The sequence below is a fragment of the Choloepus didactylus genome, chromosome 1 (assembly GCF_015220235.1).
Source record: "Choloepus didactylus isolate mChoDid1 chromosome 1, mChoDid1.pri, whole genome shotgun sequence".
NCBI lineage: Eukaryota > Metazoa > Chordata > Mammalia > Pilosa > Megalonychidae > Choloepus > Choloepus didactylus.
The window spans coordinates 244,510,931-244,528,099 of NC_051307.1; the positions used below are offsets into that span (position 1 = coordinate 244,510,931).

Consider the following 17,169-nt stretch of genomic DNA (forward strand, 5'->3'; position numbering starts at 1 on the left):
GCTAATACTTCTTTCAAAAGCATCTTAAAGCTTCTCAGTGATTCATGATACTGACAGAGGCAACCTTTTTTTTTTTTTTAAGTAGCTAAGTCACACCCCAATTTAATGCCTTTTTGGGCTCTGAGTTAACTCCAACCTACAGATCAAAGGGCACTTTTCTGTAACAGTCTGAAATGTTAAGTCACTCTGGTTTTTGTTTTACTTTTTACATCTTTTTTCAAACAATTCTCTTTAGGGGTAGGAAAGTACAAAGAGACTATTAAGCATAATGAAGAAAAACAAACAGGGCCTTTGGAGACCCTATACCTTTAGAACACTAAAGGTTCGGCCAAACCAAACCATAAAATAAGTGTAAGGCCCAAAAAATGTCCAATTTTTCTCATCATGACATCTTCAGTGTTTCCGTGTTAAGTACCAAATTAAGTTCTATCCAAAAACTTGGCATTGGGCGCACGCTTAGTCTGTTTATTGGTAATGCAGTACCGCTTAGCAGTAACATACTAAGGTGGCCCTTTAGGGTCACAGAAGCATTTGCTGGTGAGGCAGAGTCCTGGCACTTGCCTGCAGGGAGGAGATCCCTGAGTGCTGAGGCTGAGCCCTTTTATCAGCAGACCTCTGTGGGGTGTCACTGCATCATCACCTTCTGCAGACAGATGAGCTGAGTGAAACAAGCTAACCCAGCCAAACCCCTGACGTGACAACAGAAGGAAAGGAAACATGCAGGAGATGCTTGTTATGTTGCTTGACATAAAACTGCCTTCTGCCCACCGAAGCTGTTTAGTGGCAAGGAAAGGGGTGGGGAAGATGTCAGCGGATGGAACCGCAGATCCGGACACAGGTGCGTGTTGCCACGTCTGGCCCCTTGGAGAGTGGAAGGAGTGCAGAATCTCAAATGACCGCGATGCATGCTCTGGTGTAGCGCTGGGTCAGATGGCTGAGGGGGTGGCTTGGCTCCCGAGGCTTGGCAGGTGTCGGATGGGTGCCAGGGCCTGTTTCACTCCAGCTTTTTGGCCGGCACCCGTGTCCGGGCGATGATGAGGGGCACCAGGGCCAGGCAGCCGAGAAAGAGGGCCCACAGGGGCCGGTAGAAGAGCCAGCCAGCGGCCACGGTCAGCAAGGTCAGGGAGGTGGCCATGCAGAAAGCAAAGGCTTTCAGGCCGATGTTGACCAGGTCTCGGAAGACGGGAAACCAGTCCACTGTGGGAGAGAGAACGGCAGTCAGGCTTCTGGGGCCCGCATGCTCTACCTCTCACGGGTCAGCAGCTCCTTCCTGTATCTAGACGGGTCGGTCCTCGTCACATAGACAAGGAAGGGGTTAGCCTGGTGGAAGGCAAACAACCTCAGCCTGAGTGGCAGAAGCTCTGGGAGGAGGAGCCCCCGCTCACCAGCTGTGTGGCTGTGCATGCTGAGCCCCTCATCCTGCCAGTTCCAGAGAGAGAAGGCCTATAGCAGTGCCACGTAAACCTCAAAAGTACATACTAATATCAGCATGAGGCTAATGAAGACATCTGCCTGTCACACTGGCAAATGCTGTCTCCCGTGCACTCAGAGGTGGCTGTGGACGGATCCTCCCCTGCTGCCTGTCTGAGCTGTTCAGCCAGTGGCTACCAGCTCTGCACAGGGGCCGAGGGGACTCAGCTGCCAAGCATCTCACAGGCCAGGGGTTAGGAGGACAGAGCCTAGGCTCCCATGAAATTCTCCTGGAAAGATGTGGTTCCTGGCCTGCCCTGCCCGTGCAGGTCGGCCTTCCAGCAGCACAGGTCTGCTAGGAGGCTCTTCAGTTCAGTTTCCCCGAGGCCCCAGTGCTCTGGTGGGTTTGCCGGGCAAGCCCGCGTTCCCTGCAGGCCACCTCTCAGCCACAGCTTGGCCTCTGCCCAGTCACCCCCCAGCTTCCCCTCGTAATGGGCAGAGTTCCTGTGTTTGAGCACTGACTAGGTGCTGGATCTATGTGAGTCATCTCCCCAAACCCTCAAGCCCACCGTGTAAGGGAGAAACTATTGCTTGCCCTGTTCTACCCCCAGGGTGACTGAGGCTCAGGCAGTTGAGAAACTCACCCCAGGTCTGATAATTAGAAAGTGCCAGAACCAGGATTTAAACCTATGACAGGGTCCACAGCCTGAGCTCTTAGCTACCGCTCTAAAGGACAAGAACCTTGTCTGCCCTGGTCACTGCTGTCTCCAGGGCTTAGAGCAGTGTCTTGCACACAGCGGGCACTCCATAAGTGCTCATCGAATGAAGGAATGGATGAATGAATGCTTTTGCATCATTCTACCTATACTTTGGATCCCTTCATTTTCTGATGTCCACCTTGGGACTGGAGTGTTAGGAATTCATTGTAGAGACAATCAGGGGATCATGGTCAGTGATTCAAACAAGAGCCCTCTGAGAGAGGCTCCAGCCTCATCTTCACAATGGAGAAACTGAGGTCCAAGAGGGAAATGGCCTGCACCAGGCCACACCGCCAAGATGGGCTTAGTTTGAAGGCAAGACGGGGCATTCTATTTAAATTCTCATCTCTCCCGGATGGTGCCCCAGATGCAGCTGGTCTTTCTGAGCACAGTTCCGTTCTCCCAAGAAAGCCTCAGAGGCGGCCTTCCCCTCCCCTCAGCCAACCCTTCTGTTGGCCCTCCTGGCTCTGACAATGTGCGTTTACTACAGTAGCCCTCTCCCCAGCTTGTAAGCGCTAAGAGGATTCTGTTGGGCACAGACAAGGCTGGTCAGAGTCACGTGACTAGACAGGGACACACACTGGGGTAAAGGCATGGAAGGAAATTCTTCCCCTGAGAAACGCCATCCTCCTGGGTCAACAATCTGGCCCCGGCACTACTCGGTCACCCCAGGGGCTCAGATCCTGGACTGAGCTGGCTCACTCGAGTTCCCAGCGGGCTCTTGTTTCCAACCACAGGCCAAGTGAGCAGCCCGGCAAACTCGCCCAGAGCTCCAGACCAGCCAGCAATCCCAAATCTGGCCCTGGTGTGGGAACGGGGAAGGAAGCCTAACTGTTTTTGAGTGTCCTATTTGCCAAGAATTTCACAAAACACTGTGAGCTAGCTGTGAGGTAACTGAAGCTGAGGCGGGCAAGGGAATGGCTCAAGTATCCTGAACTCTGACCTGCCACACGTCTGGCTCACTCCAAAGATGGGCCGGCCTCCCGGCTGCGGCTGTTCAATTACTCACAGAATGAAAAAGGAAGGAACCAGCAGGTGAGTGGTCTCAGCCAGGGGCAGACGGAGTGGAGCCGGCCCCTCAGGCCCCGGAGTGGGACGCCCACCCTGCCCCTAGGCCTGGAGGCACATGGCCTCTGTCTTGCTGCCCCACCTGCCTTCCTCTGCTCACTCAACCGAAAGCTGGGGAGGGCAACAGGCACGGGCCCGAATGTCCGGTGTCCGACCCCAAGGAGCTCCCAGAGCACCAGAGGGGCTGACGGACAATGGTGTGAAGCAGGCAGGGCTGCAAGGGGGAGGGCGTCCATCCGCCCACTGGCCTCGTCTCTCGCCACCTACCCAGGGTATAGAGGATCCGGGTCATCAGGTTGAGGCCCATGAACATGGCCATCCAGCCGGCAGCCCGCAGGCCCCATGTCTTCATGGAGTTGCTCTTCTGTTCTCTCTGAAACACCTCCTGCAGGACAAGACAGGTAGGGGACGGGTGCGAGGGCTCTGAAGGCATCACTGGCTTACCCTGGGGCAGGAGCTGAGGGGGCCATTTCTGAACAGAGAGGAAGCAGATGAAGGCAGATCTCCCACCCCAGGGCAAAGGCCCTCAGCCCACCTAGCACCGTACAGAGCAAGACATAATAAGTTTGTGGAAGGCACGAGCCCTCCTCTAGGCAGATGCCACCTCCTCCAGCCCACCGTCTCATCTGGATTGTACTTGCCCCTCCTTTGCACTGCATCGGGCCCTCCCTGGGTCCTCTATCCCCATCTGTGAGCCGCTGGCACATGTGAGTGTCTCTATGCCAGGCACCGTGCTAAATCCACGAATCCAGGAACTGTTTCATCTCACGGCTTCTGGGACGCCTCACCCTCCTTGTCCTTTGTGTCCCTGGCTGTTCCTTCCCCTCTGCTTTCTTGTCCCTTCTCTCTCCCCAGGTAAGCCCATCCATTTCCTTGGCTCTGACAGGCCACTCAAATTTAAAGCCTCAGCTCAGCACCTCCCCTGGGCCTCACAGCCCAGCATCTCCACTTGAAGTCAGAGCCCAGTCAACGCCGACCCTAGAGCCTCCACCCCCACCTGCTTGTCTCTGGTCTTCCCCACATCAGCAAATGGCACAACCACTCAGCCACCCGCCTACATGGCCAAAACCCGGTGTCAGGCTGGTTTTGCTCCTCTTCCTCACCACCTCCCTTCTGATCCATCAGCAAATCTGTCAACTCCACATCCATCCAGATTGTCTGAAATCTTCTCTCATCACTGCCAGCCCCTCATCTGAGCCTACTCACCGTCTCCCACCTGGACTACTACAGGAGCCACCCCCCACCCCACCCCACCCCACCAGCCTCCCTGCTTCTCCCAGTCAGCCCCTCCATGCTCTCCACCTGCAGCCTGGCCAGGCCCTGCCACACTCTCTGACCCTGTGGCTCATACCCCAGCCCTGCCGGCCACCAGCCCTGGGACCAGGCCAAGTGTCTTCTTGCTTCTGGACCTTTCCACTTGCTGTTCCCTCTACTTAGAATACATCTGCCCACGGTTGTGCGTGCCTCGGCAGCTCCTGCACATCCTTCTAGTCCCAACTTAAATGCCACTTCTTTGGAGAGCCTTCCCTGACCCCTCCATCTAAATCAGGCCCCTGTCATGATCTACAAGAATAATGGCTACCATTTCTTGCTTGCTATTTACCATCATCGTCCTGAGTGTTCCAAGTATTCTTTTAATCAATCCATAAAATAACTCAATGAGCTTGGCACACTTATCCCCATTTTATAGATGAGCAAACAGACTCTGAGTAGCTACACACCTTGCCCAGGGTCACACCCCAAACAGTTAACTAAACTGGAAGTTCCCGAAGGCAGGGACCAGGTCTGTTTCATTCCTCACCATGCCCCTTACATGCAATAAAAACTCGATGAATTAATGAATAATCCTCACAATGACCAGATGAGGAAGAAATGATGATGGTTAACGAGAGAAATGATACTAGTATTTATAAGTTTCCACTTCACAGTTGACAAAAACAGGTGCAGAGGATAAAAGTCTGGTTCAAGGCCTAAATCCCTTGCTGGGGCCACTCTGATGTCCCCACTAGCCCACTTCACTCTCCTGCCTTCTGGGGCTAGAATCCAGGCATTCTGACTTGCAGGGCCTGGGGTCTCTTCTCAGTGCCCCAAGCTGCCTCCTTGGCTCAGGGCCTTCTCTTCCTCCTTGGCAAAGACCCCAGACCCTGTGGGGAGCTGGGAGACACGGGATAGGAGGCGAGGAAAGGGTTGGGGCTGAGCAGCAGCAAGAGGCCCAGGGTGATCCGAGCAGTCAGAGACCAGCCCACTGGGGAGTCAGCTGTCCAGGCCACACGCCCCACCTGCCACTCCCTGGTGTGCCAGCTCTGACCCGGGCCTTGGCCTGCAGAAGGCTGGACACCTGGGCACTGGCAAGAGCCCCAGGGGAGAGAACCAGGCCTGGACGGGGACTCAAATTTTAGAAGCTCCCCAGGGGGCCTCAGAGCTGCTGGTGGGAAGGGTGACTCACAGCCGCACCCGAGCTTGGTCATGTGGCTCTTGGCAGCAGCCTGGCCACCCACTCGCCCTGGCCAGGTACAAGGCGCAGGTGTGGCCCGGGCACAATCATGGGGCTGAGTGGCTAAGATTGGAGGGATGGCAGCCAAGGGCCAAAAGGACCTCAGCTCAGCCCTGACACCCTTCTAGCCCTTCTGGACAGAAAGGCCCCCAGTCCTGTTTTAGGCTAGTACCGAATGCCCACTGATGATACACTGCGTTCATCAACAATGTAAAAAGTTTGTATTTTTCTGTTGAAGAGAAGAATTTCCTGTCTAAACACGAGAGGCTAACATAAGGCACAAAACTGAACTGTATGGTACGTCTCTGCCTCCCTTTTCCTTGGGATTTCGGTGCAGCATGGCCCTCCCTGCTTTGCAGATGGGGACACAGATGCCCACACAGATCTGGGACTGCTGTCTGAGGGCCCCTGCCCCTGCTCTCCTGGTGCTGGGCCTCTCCAGCTCAAATCCATCACTGCCTTCTTTTAGCAGCACACACCTCCCAGGGTGGCCTCTGCAGCTCTCGCCAGCCTCACCTCCCAGGCCCTTCCCCTTCTCTTTGGGCTCTGGCCACACGGCTCTCTTGGTTTCCCCTGCCAGGGTGAACCCTTTCCCGCGTGGACTAGGCTATTTTTTCTTACCAGACCCCCTCAGTCTCCCAGAATTGGGATTCAGCAAAAATGTCACATCAGAGAAGACTGCCCTGACCACTGAAAAAGGAGAATTCCTATTAAATGTCTGTTTATCTCAGAGCTTTTCCTCTTTCTTTCCACCCACTCAGCATGAATTGTCATTACTTCCCAGAAGGTCCAATTAATTTCTCTTTCCTGCAAGACTGAAAGCCTGCGAGGGCAGGATCCTTTGGCTCACCAGTATCTCTGCAGTAGCTGCACAGTCTGGCACACTGAGCGAGACTGGACTTCGTCTTACTTCTTTTTCCTTGCCTCATTGCATTGGCTATGACCTCTAGCAGGAAGAGCTTATTACACAACAGCTGGAGTGAAGAAGGGAGGAAAGGAGAAAGGGAGGGAGGGAGGGACACGCCTGTCCGTCCATCACCCAGATGTGGCAGCAGCAACTCACCTCTGCTGAGAAGTCCCCATGGTGCAGGATAAGCAAGGTGTCCCCAGACTTGGTGGAATATGGGACCAGCTGGTCACCCCGCTGTCGGGCAATCACAGTGACCTGGCCAGAGAATTTAGCTTCAGAGCTGAGGGGACGGTCGAAGGGGGGCGGTACATGCTGAGACCTCCCTTCCATCCCCTGCTGCCTGGTCCCAGCAGTTCCTCCCGGGAGTGGGCGCCAGTGAGCCAAGTGAGGGAAAGATCCCCTGCCCCGCCTTGGGGCCTTTCGCTCCACCTATCCACCTGGGGCAACACCAGCCCCAGCGCTCTGGCTGAGCTGTCACTTCAAAGCCCAAGGGAGGACCCTGGGCAGCAGCACACATCAGGATGAAGCAGGGGCTGGGAGTGGGACTGCCCATGGCAGGATCAGGAATGCAAGACCAAGCATTTATCAATCAAAAATTGGGGATTGGGGAGAGCAGGGCAGATGTGACTGGAAAAGGAGCTCTCGTTAGGCCTGGTTTTGAAATCCCTCCAGAATGGCAGTTCTTGACCTGGCGTCCTTGGGTGGGCTGCAGGGAACCGGACCCCAGGCATTTCTCACAGGCATGTGCCCCTATGAGTGCATGAGCATGTGCAGAGACCGGCACTTTCCAGAGGGGTGTACAAAGCGCTCACTGGATTCTCAAAGGCATCTGTGCCAGGCGTAAGCCCTGACTTAGGGTCTGCCCTGCGAGAAGCCAGGTTACCACGTGAGCCGGGCCCAGGTCGGGGTCGTCGCTGCTCAGTCCCGCGTAGGAGAACGAGACGCGCAGGTCTCCGACCTGGGAAGGGGAGAGAGGGCAGGTGAGCGAGTGGGGCGGCAGCTCCCGGGGACCCCATGCTCTCTTCTCGCCTCCGCACCTTCACAGGCCGTCCCAGCACCTACAAAGCCTTCCCCCTCCAACACCTCAGTGGCCGGGTGTAGCTGTGGATTCAAGTGCGCCCTATCAGGGTCTAGAGTAGGGGCCTACTCTTGTCCGTGTGGCTGGTTCTCCAAGGGCCCTGATCGTTGCTGTCTGAATGCCCAAGGCTCCCCATGTACCTCTGGATACTTGGGGTTTTCGCTGTGGTAGAAAAAGTCTCCACGGCGAATGATGTCCACATGGGGGTCCTCCAGCTTGGACAGGCTCAGAGGCTTGAAGTTGTCAACCTTGTCAATGAGGCCTGAGAGAAGCAGGGTGGTAGGAAGAACGGTGCTTCAACTGAAGAGCCCCCAATCTCCAGACCCTCAGCCTGACAGCCTGCACCCCCCAATCCTTCCAACACACGTGCGCGCACACACACACACGCACCAGCCACACTGTTACCACGAAGCTCACCTCACACCCACTCAGGGACATGCTGTTCTCCCAGCTGGAATGTCCCTTCTCCCTCCATCTCCTCCAAAGCTTCGCATCTGCCAACCCCACTTCAGTCACCATCTCCTCCAGGAAGCCTTCCCTGACCCCTCCCGCCAAGTCGGAGTGCCCTCTGCCACTCCACCTTGGGTTTGGGTCATTCACGCCCAGCCTGGCTCTGCTGCTGGGTGATGAGCTACCTGCAGCAGAGCAGGCAGGAGGCAGACAGGCCCAGCCACGGACCGTCCAGCCCCTTCTCCCTCACCTCAGCTCCCGGGGCTGAGTGTTTTCTCTCCCTTCTTCCTGGGGGGGACAGAGCCCCAGAAGTTACTGTGGCTGATGGGGCTGCCTTGTTCCTCTAAATCCTCACTTTGGAGTCACTTGTGGGGAGGAGGGGAACCCATGATGAGGAGGCTGTGGTTTGGCATCAGCTCACCTAGAAGGGTCCGAGACTTACCCGCTGAGAGAAAAAACCTGCCGATCTGGACAAAGGGGGCTGTCGCTGTGAATGACTCCACTGCCATCGCACTGTGGGGAGGGGGGAGCCATCAGTGAAATGGGCATGCAGGGTTAGTGGGGGGCTGTCTGAGTTCCCTTGGGATGTGTGGCAGGGTCCCCACCAAGGCAGCTCTGGCAAGTCCAGACTGGCCCAGGCACAGCCTTCCCTGCCTTTACCACCTGCCCAGCCCCTGGGGGCTCCTGTCCCCCATGCCTTGGGCTGAGTCCCGCTCTGTCTCTCGTCCCCCAGAGGTTCATTCCCTCTGGCCTACACCCCTTCTGGCCTATCCCTCCCCACCCACCAGCCATCAGATGGATCTTCATGGGACCTTACACCTCCACTGATTCCTCCCAGCCCTGGCAGCACCCAAACCCCACTCCTGACACAGTCCTGCCCACAACCGCCTGCAGCTCACGCTCCAGCCCTGCCCCGGTGCCACATCCACCTCACCACCTCCCTGCCCGTCCTTTCAAAGGCCTCTCCCCTGATCTCCGCTCCCCTTGCTGAAGCCCTAAGAAGGCCCAGCTATAATGACACGACCTCCTGAAAGCCCTCCCTGACAGTCCTCCCACCCTCCCACCCCCCATGGCTAACTGTCAACAAAATGCTACCTGGGGCACTACTTCCTGGCCTTATATTTGTGACTTGTTTCAGGGGAGCTTGTCTGGGGCCAGGAGAATCAGGCTGTGCCTGTGCTCCAAGAGCCTGGCAACAGAGCCTGGCTTCAAAACCACATCCCTGATTTTATCAACTCACAAGGCAGACATAACTCAACCCCACTACTCGGATGAGGAAACCGGGCCTGGGGACCTACCCAGTGGCAGGCAAGGCTGCTCTTACCTGGGGTTTTTGTGGCCAATCTCTCGGTCGAAGTTTCTGCTGTTGACGATATCCGACCTCCATTCGGTGTCTGCCACAGGGAGAGAAGGAAGGACTCAAACCACTAGGAGAGTAGCTAGGTCTGAGGCCCGCTGCGAGCCCACGACCACTTGGGGACGGAAGGAGCAGCTCCTAGAGGCTGGATGGATAGAAGGGGGAACCAGGGCTCCAAGGACGGGCACCCATGGATCCCAATGCCTGGTTCCGTGCTCTTCTCCACCCTGTAAGGCAGAGACCACCTGTGTGCAGGGGGTGCGGCCCAGGAGGGTGGGGAGTCCCAGTACTCACTGTAGGAGTACCTCCTCTCCGTCTTCGTCTGCCCGTCCTCAGTGTACTCCCTGCAGGGAAAGCACAGGCAGCCTTAAGAGTCAGCCCAGGTACTCCTAAGGTAGCCAATCTCTAAGCGTCTCTAGCTGGAGCCTGTACCTGCCCAGGGACAAGGTGCTAATTCTGAAGCAGAGAGCCACCTCCACCCCTCGAAGGCTCTGACTGTGTGTATGCCAGTTTGAATGTATTATGTCCCCCAAAATGCCATATTCTTTGACGCAATCTTGTGTGGGCAGAGGTATTGGTGTTGATTAGATCGTAATTCTTTGGTTGAGTGTTTCCATGGAGATGCACCCCACCCAGCTGTAGGTGATAACTCTGATTAAATAATTTCCATGGAAGTGTGGCCCCACCCATTCAGCGTGGGCCTTGATTAGTTTACTAGAGCACTATATAAACTCAGACAGAAGGAGTGAGCTTACTACAGCCAAGAGGGACACTTTGAAGAATGCACAGGGGCTGAGAGAGGAGCTGCAGCTTACAGAGACATTTTGGAGACAGTTTTGAAAGCAGACTCTTGCTCCGGAGAAGCTAAGAGAGGACAAACACCCCAAGAGCAACTAAGAGTGACGTTTTTGAGGAGGTGAAGCCTAGAGAGGAATGTCCTGGGAGAAAGCCATTTTGAAACCAGAACTCTGGAGCTGACATCAGCCACATGCCTTCCCAGCTAACAGAGGTTTTCTGGACACCACTGGCCATCCTCCAGTGAAGGCACCCTATTGCTGATGCCTTACCTTGGATACTTTATGACCTTAAGACTGTAACTTTGTAACCAAATAAATCCCCTTTATAAAAGCCAATCCATTTCTGGTATTTTGCTTAACGGTAGTGTTAGCAAACCATAACAGTGGAAAAGTGCTTCTTAATCCCGAGCTGAAATCGGCCTCCACCTGGCTCACACCAAGGTCCCAGCACCGCCCTCTGCCCCAGGACAGCCCTGCAGTGACCTCCTGAAGCTGCCCTTCTCCAGGCTCTGCTGCCCGGTTCCTCTAGACACCTCCCCACCCCTCACTCATCATCCAGGTGGGGCTGACCACAATCCTCCACCCAGGGAACCCCAGCCCGGCCAGTGAGGGCCTGCCCTGGGACTTCTGCTGTAACTGAGAGGATGTAAGCCTGGAGGCCTCTCTGCTCCCTCATGGGATAGGGAGAGAACCAACATGGGAAAGCTGAGGCACCCTGAGTCCTGGTGACACTGTTTGAGGCCTGGATTCAGATGCGCCTAAAGCCTGCGTAGCCCCTGACCTCCCAGATACGGGAGCTAATGATCCCCTTCTTCAAGCCACTTTGCATTGGGATTTTGCCCCCTCCAACCAAAAGATCATTGACAAATACTTTGGGGATAATTTGAAACTTTTTCTGAGAGCAAATTATACTTTAAATTTCGGAAGCGTCACAGTGAAAGCCACCTGCGTTCTGTCCTGCCATCTGCACCTCCTCCACCCCCATCCGCTTCCCGGCAGCTCACCGGGACTCTTCCGCCTCCACCCACTGGTACATCTCCACCTGCCGCCGCAGCTTCACAGCTGGAAGGTGGACCCCGTAGTTCGGATCGGACAGGAGCTTCAAAACAGAACCAAACAAACCAAAAAATAAAGGACAAGGCTCACTTCGGCCCAGAATCCCAGCCTTGGGGGACGCTGGACTGGGAGAGACACAGGCATAGAGAAGCAGGGACAGGGCTGGAGAACTCTCCGGCTGCTTCATGTGGGAGAAGCGTGCAGAGTTCCTAACTCCCAATGTGGGTCCCCATGAAGCCGACAGTCCAGGCCCAGGCCACGAGGGCAATGGCGAGGTGCCATCCACAGTGTATCTGGTGTGCAAGGAGAGCGCCAACGAGCAGAGTGCTTGTGGCCTCGAACCAGACACACCCGGCCAGGAATAACTGTTAAGCACCAAGTTGTGAAGCTCATCCCATGTGCCAAGCCCTGTGCCAAGGGCTTATCTCCTTAAACTCACCAAATCTACAAAACGGGCCCTGAGTTTGTTACGATATTGGCCTCATTTTACAGATGAAGACACTGAGACTCAGGACTGACTGGGCCACGCGGCTGCTAAGGGTGGAGTTGGGCATTACAGCCTGTCTGTCCATCTCCAAGGCCTGTGCTTTCAAATCCCCAACCAGACAGCATCCGGTGGCGTGCCCAGAGCCTCCGGCCGGTCAGCAAACACTGCCAGACCTACCTTGGACGTCCGCAGGGCCCCAATGATATGCACCAGCCTCCCCTCGTTTTCTGGAGCCACGCTGTGGATGCTGTCAGGGGACACCACAAGTGAGAGCCCCTCAGCCAGGGAGGTCGCCGTCTTCAATGCACGGCCCTGTCAACAGAGGGGAGCGGGGAAGCCAGCAACTCAGGGGTGGCTCAGCACACTGCTCTGGCTGCAGCATATCAGAGCAGGAGGGGGGTCAGGGAGCAGTGAGACTCAGCTCCCCATTTCACAGTGGGGAAGCAGAGACCCAGCAAATGGCAGGTTCAAGACTGGAACTCAGGATTTCTGCTTTCCCAGGCAGATCTCTTCCTACCACTCTAGTCTCAGCACAGCCCCCATGTTGGGAATAGCTGATGTTTCTGTCTGTCTTCTTACCCATCTCCTGTTTCCTTTTGCCTTCTCTTCCCCTCCCCAACTCTCAGCCACATGGTTTATACAGGCTGATCTGAACTGGCATCCAAATCACGTGAGCCAGGCCTCACCCCTCAGAACGTTCATCCCTTCACCCCAGGGACTGGTTCAGAAAGAGAACTGAGACTCAAGTCAGGACACTGAGAGCTCTCCCTGCAACTTCTGCTAAATTGATTTAGAAAGGGAGGGTTTCTTTTTTCTCTGGGGTCGCTAGACAGGTTGGATGTGACCCCAGAGTTGCTGAGACTCCTGTGCCACCAAGAAGGATAAGCCTGCCCAGAACAATGCCATCACAGAGAAAGACAGCCAAGAGACAGGGAAGTGGAGCGTGAGCACCTGGATCCAACCATGCCTGAAGCTGGTGTACCTCCAGCTTTCAGGTGGGTGAACTGATCCACTGCCCTTCCTGCTTACATCCGTTGTGAAGTGGACCACAACAGAAAGAATTCTGATTCATTCAGCATCCCCCTCTCTCTTTTATAAAATCTAGGCCCTTTATTATCGAATTCCGTCCCTGGATCCACAACCCATGCTCCCTAACACTGTGGGACCCTCCCTCTGCACGCAGGGACCCTGACATTTTACCTCATTGGTGAAAATTAAGTAGAAGGAGAGCAGGAAGGTCGTGAGCCCCACAAACATGCCCCCTGAGGTCTCGCTTAGCCGCTCCAGGAAGCCTGGCTGGGGGTTGCTGGTAATTTTGACATGTTCTTTTCTGTTACTCGTCGTGGAGTACTGGGAAGGGGGGTTGGGGAGATAAAAACAAAACAAAACAGAACATATTTTTAAAAATCAGAATGAGAATTATTTTTTTATATATATGATTGTTTCTATTCATTTATATTGTGTTTATTGATTTTCATTTATATATGATAAAGATGCACAATGATTCCATACAGTTTGATTGATTTTGACAAATGTGTACCCTATCTCACCAGCATCCAGATCAATAAAAAGAACATTTCTACCATCCCAGATGGTTTCCTTGTGCCCATTTCCTGCCAATACTCCTCCTCCCCTCCCCCCAGAGGTAACAACTCTTTGGATTGTTGTCACTAATTGATTAGTTCTGCCTCTTCTAGAGCTTCACGTAAATGGAATCTGACAGCATGAACTCTTTTTCTGTCTGGCCTCTTTCACTCAGCCTAATGCTGTGGTTGTCTCTTGTTTTTTCCTTTTCCTAGCAGGGTAGTATTCCACTTATGAATCTATCACCACTTGTTTCCTCATTCACCCAGTGATGGATGTGTGGGTTGTCCCCAGTATTTTTGGCTGAATAACGTTGCTATGAGTATTTGTGTATAAGTCTTTATGCAGACATGTGCTTTCATCTCTCTTGGGTTTGTGCCAAGGAGAGGAACTGCTTGATCACTGGGAAGATATGCGTTTAACTTCTTAAGAAACTGCCAAGCTGTTTTACAAAGAGCTTATCAGAGACAAAGTTTTAATTAAATTCAACAAATAAAAGTGGCTAAATTTTCTGACGGCCATGCTAGGCCCTATGAGGAAAGAGAGACGAGTAGACAGACTTGTAGGGCAGCCCAACCACAGCCACAAACACCGCCAGGAGGTCATATTGAGTACGGTGGAAAGGGTGGACCCAGTGCTAACGAAGTGACCCCTTTCAGCAGGCAATCAAGGTAGGCTCCCTGGAGGAGGGGGCCATCTTAGAGACAGAACATGGGCAGGCATCCCTAGCATGGGGAACTATTACGAGCAATGATGAGGAAGGAGGAAGTGGTTCTGGGGGAATGGTTGCTTTATCTGCTCTAGCTGAGGCAGGAGGGCAGCTAGGCATGTTGATGGGAGGCTCAGTGCAGGCTTCCCATGCTGGAGCCAGTGGATCAGGCTTTGTTCAGACAAAAACAAAAGCATAGTTTGAAGCTATTCATTGCTGATCAAGAGGCGACCTGGTGTCGTCATCAAGTGCATGGACCATGGAGTACAAATGACTGGGTTTGGATTCTGGCTCTGACCCACATTGGCTACGGGACTTTGGGCAATCCTTACTCTCCATTTCCTCATCTGTAAGCTGAGGATAATAAGCCAATGTACTGGGTTGCTGCGAGGACCAAAGCACGTCATCAGACGTCAGTGCTGGGTGCTTGGTAAGCACTGGACAGGTGGTGGCTATAAGGAATGTTACTTGGTTTCTCTGTAACTGATACCAAGGCTGGCGGTGAGTTGGTAAATGCCACACAGATGCAACATGGTTCCCAGATGAGCTCTTGGGGTGAGCCAGGCCCCACCCTGGCCCTAAGGGTCCAGAAGAAAGATTCGAGGCAGGGTCTCTGCTTGAACAAAGCTGATGTCATTTGTGCATAGGCAAACTGGGGGTCATTCTTCTACACCCCACTCCAGGTTGCGTGCCTCACTCCCTGGGCTATGATGAAGGTTGAACTTTGGGAACCAGCTGTGAGCACAGACAGGGAGAGGAGCTGGAACTACCAGCACGGCCCTGACATCAAGATAAGGGGCCCAAAGATAGCTCTATGGCCCACATCCTGAACCAAAATTCCCAGTAAACATGGAGATATGAGGGTCCATTTATCCTCAGTGACACATAGCCTCCCAATTCCAGCCTTCAGGGCTCAGAAGGAATGTGGTGGGAACAGAGGTGCACACTTAGGTCCTGGAAACAGACAGAACCAGGTGGGAATCCTTGGCTCTGCTAATAGCTTGCTGTGTAGCCCCAGGCAAGTTGCTCTATCTCTCTGATCCTGCTTACTCTCTTACAAAATGGAGACGGTAATAGTACCTCCCTCACGGGATGGCCTCCCTGCTCTACCTCTCCATCTTCAGATCTTTCTCCTTCACCCAGTCTGGTGGCTTCTGTAAATGTGTATCCAGCTACTGGATGAATCATCAAAGGCTTAGTTGCCAATGTAACTCTAAGTGAGTCTACATCCTTGGCAAGATGACAGGTCCCAAAATACACAAGATGGTGTCTTCCCACCAAGGACCATCCAGCTTTGGGTGGGGAGACAGACACAGAGTGTCAGACTGTGAGGACATATATATATATATATATATATATTTTTTTTCTTCATATATTAAATATGTACTATGTGCCAGGCACTCTGCAAAGCACAGTCTCCTCTAAACTTCCCAGTGACTTACCAGAGGAACCATAACCAGTCCCATTTTTACAGATGAGGAAACATAAACCCAGAGAGATTAAGGCCACATGGTTATTGAGTGAAAGAATTCAGATTTGCTCCCGAGGTTGCCTGACTCCGAAGCCTGCTTTTCTTAGCACCTTCCCATGACAGCCCACCAAGCTGGCAGTGAGACCGTCTTCTGCTCCCATTTATCAAATGTGGTGGTCGTGAGGGTCAGTCGGGGGTCTCCCTGCCGGGGGGTAGGCTGACTGTCCCCTCCCCCTGCAGACTCTGGGCCTCTGTGTCTGAAAGTGCATGGCCCACCTCTGAAGCATTTCTAGGTAAGACCTTAATTCAAGGAGTCAAAGCGTCCCACCCCCAACGGGAGGCAGAGGGTGCTAGGGACGTGGGTGACACAAACCTGGCCTCCCAAGGGGTGTGAGCAGCAGAAAGGACGTTTGGGGAGAGAGGAGGTGTCTGTAAAGAGGGTGTAACAACCAAGGGGTGGCCATGTAGGCCACTCCACTGAAGGAGGAGGGAGGGTGTGTCTGGGGCTGGCAGAACGCCCAGGCTGGCTCCAGAAGCGCTTTCACAGAGAAGGGGATTGTTGAGTCACCAGCTTCCCCACCCCACCCCCGACCCAGCGCCCTCGCAGGTGGTGCCGCTCGGTTTGTTGAATGAATGTTCCCGAGAACAGATGGCTGCAGGGAGAAGCGGGAGCTAACAGGGATGGGCTAAGGGAACCACCTGCAGCCAGAAGCTCCGCAACCAAATCTAAATTAGGAGAAGGAAGAATCCTGCAGTAGTGAAACGCTTCCTCTGGCTGTAAGTCCAACTCCTCCTCCGTCCTGGGCTCAGTTTGAGTCCTTTTGCAGCATCACAGCCCACCGCCCTGGACAGCTCCTTCTGGACCGGGGTCGGCCTAGCAACCATCTCCGCGCCAGGACCCTCTCTCTAGGGTCCCATTCGGCAATGCTCTTCCGCCAAGTTTGAGAACCTCAAGGGCCCAGGCGGGAACCGAGAATGAAAGGAGGGGCCGGAGGGTGGATCCCACCGCCGGGAGCGACACATCCCCAGTCTCCCTCTCCACGAACGCGGGACCCGAGGATGAGCAGACAAATGGAATACGGACAAACAGAGCCTGGAGAAGCTAAGGGCAGATGATAGACGGACAGGCTGCCGCAAGGCAGAGACACAGAAATGCAGGCAGACAGGCAGGGGGCAGGCCGCACGGACAAGAGTCAGACAGACAAGCCGAACTAAGGCGCGGATAGGAGGCCCGGGTGATGGGGAAGTTTGGGTGTGGCCCGGCGGACCAGGAGACACTCACATTAGCGGCCATAGTAGGACCCGGCTCGCCGCCGCTGCCTCGCTCTGCTCAACTTGGTGACTGGTTGGCGACTGGAGTGTGGAGTCCAGTGCCCTCTTGCCCGCGGAGAGCTGCGAAAGACAGCGCGGGCCCACGACGTGACCGTCCTTGCTACAGAGTAAACGCCCCTTGACTCCATTCTGTCTGCGCATGCGCGCCGCGAGGCCTTCTGGAAAAGGTAGTCCGAGCAGGGCTCGGGGTCAGGGGCTTGCGCCGCAA

The 17,169-nt window shown here is 54.4% G+C and overlaps 1 protein-coding gene across 1 annotated transcript; it reads right to left on the reverse strand.

Annotated features, from left to right (window-relative positions):
- TMEM43 (transmembrane protein 43) lies at positions 1-17,081 on the reverse strand. Its single transcript, XM_037802658.1, has 12 exons — positions 16,912-17,081; positions 13,066-13,215; positions 12,043-12,177; positions 11,327-11,421; positions 9,820-9,869; positions 9,493-9,562; positions 8,611-8,681; positions 7,859-7,980; positions 7,524-7,598; positions 6,794-6,895; positions 3,504-3,621; positions 1-1,197 (listed from the first exon to the last, which is right to left on the reverse strand). The coding sequence occupies exons 1-12, from the start codon at positions 16,921-16,923 to the stop codon at positions 995-997; spliced, it is 1,203 nt and encodes a 400-aa protein (XP_037658586.1). The 5' UTR covers positions 16,924-17,081; the 3' UTR covers positions 1-994.
- Positions 17,082-17,169: the final 88 nt, after the last annotated feature.

Coding starts and splice junctions, on each gene's coding strand:
- TMEM43 (XM_037802658.1), bottom strand. Junction 12,178..13,065: donor ACTTAATTTTCACCAATGAG/GTAAAATGTCAG, acceptor CTCTGTTGACAG/GGCCGTGCATTGAAGACGGC. Junction 1,198..3,503: donor CCGGATCCTCTATACCCTGG/GTAGGTGGCGAG, acceptor TCTCTCCCACAG/TGGACTGGTTTCCCGTCTTC.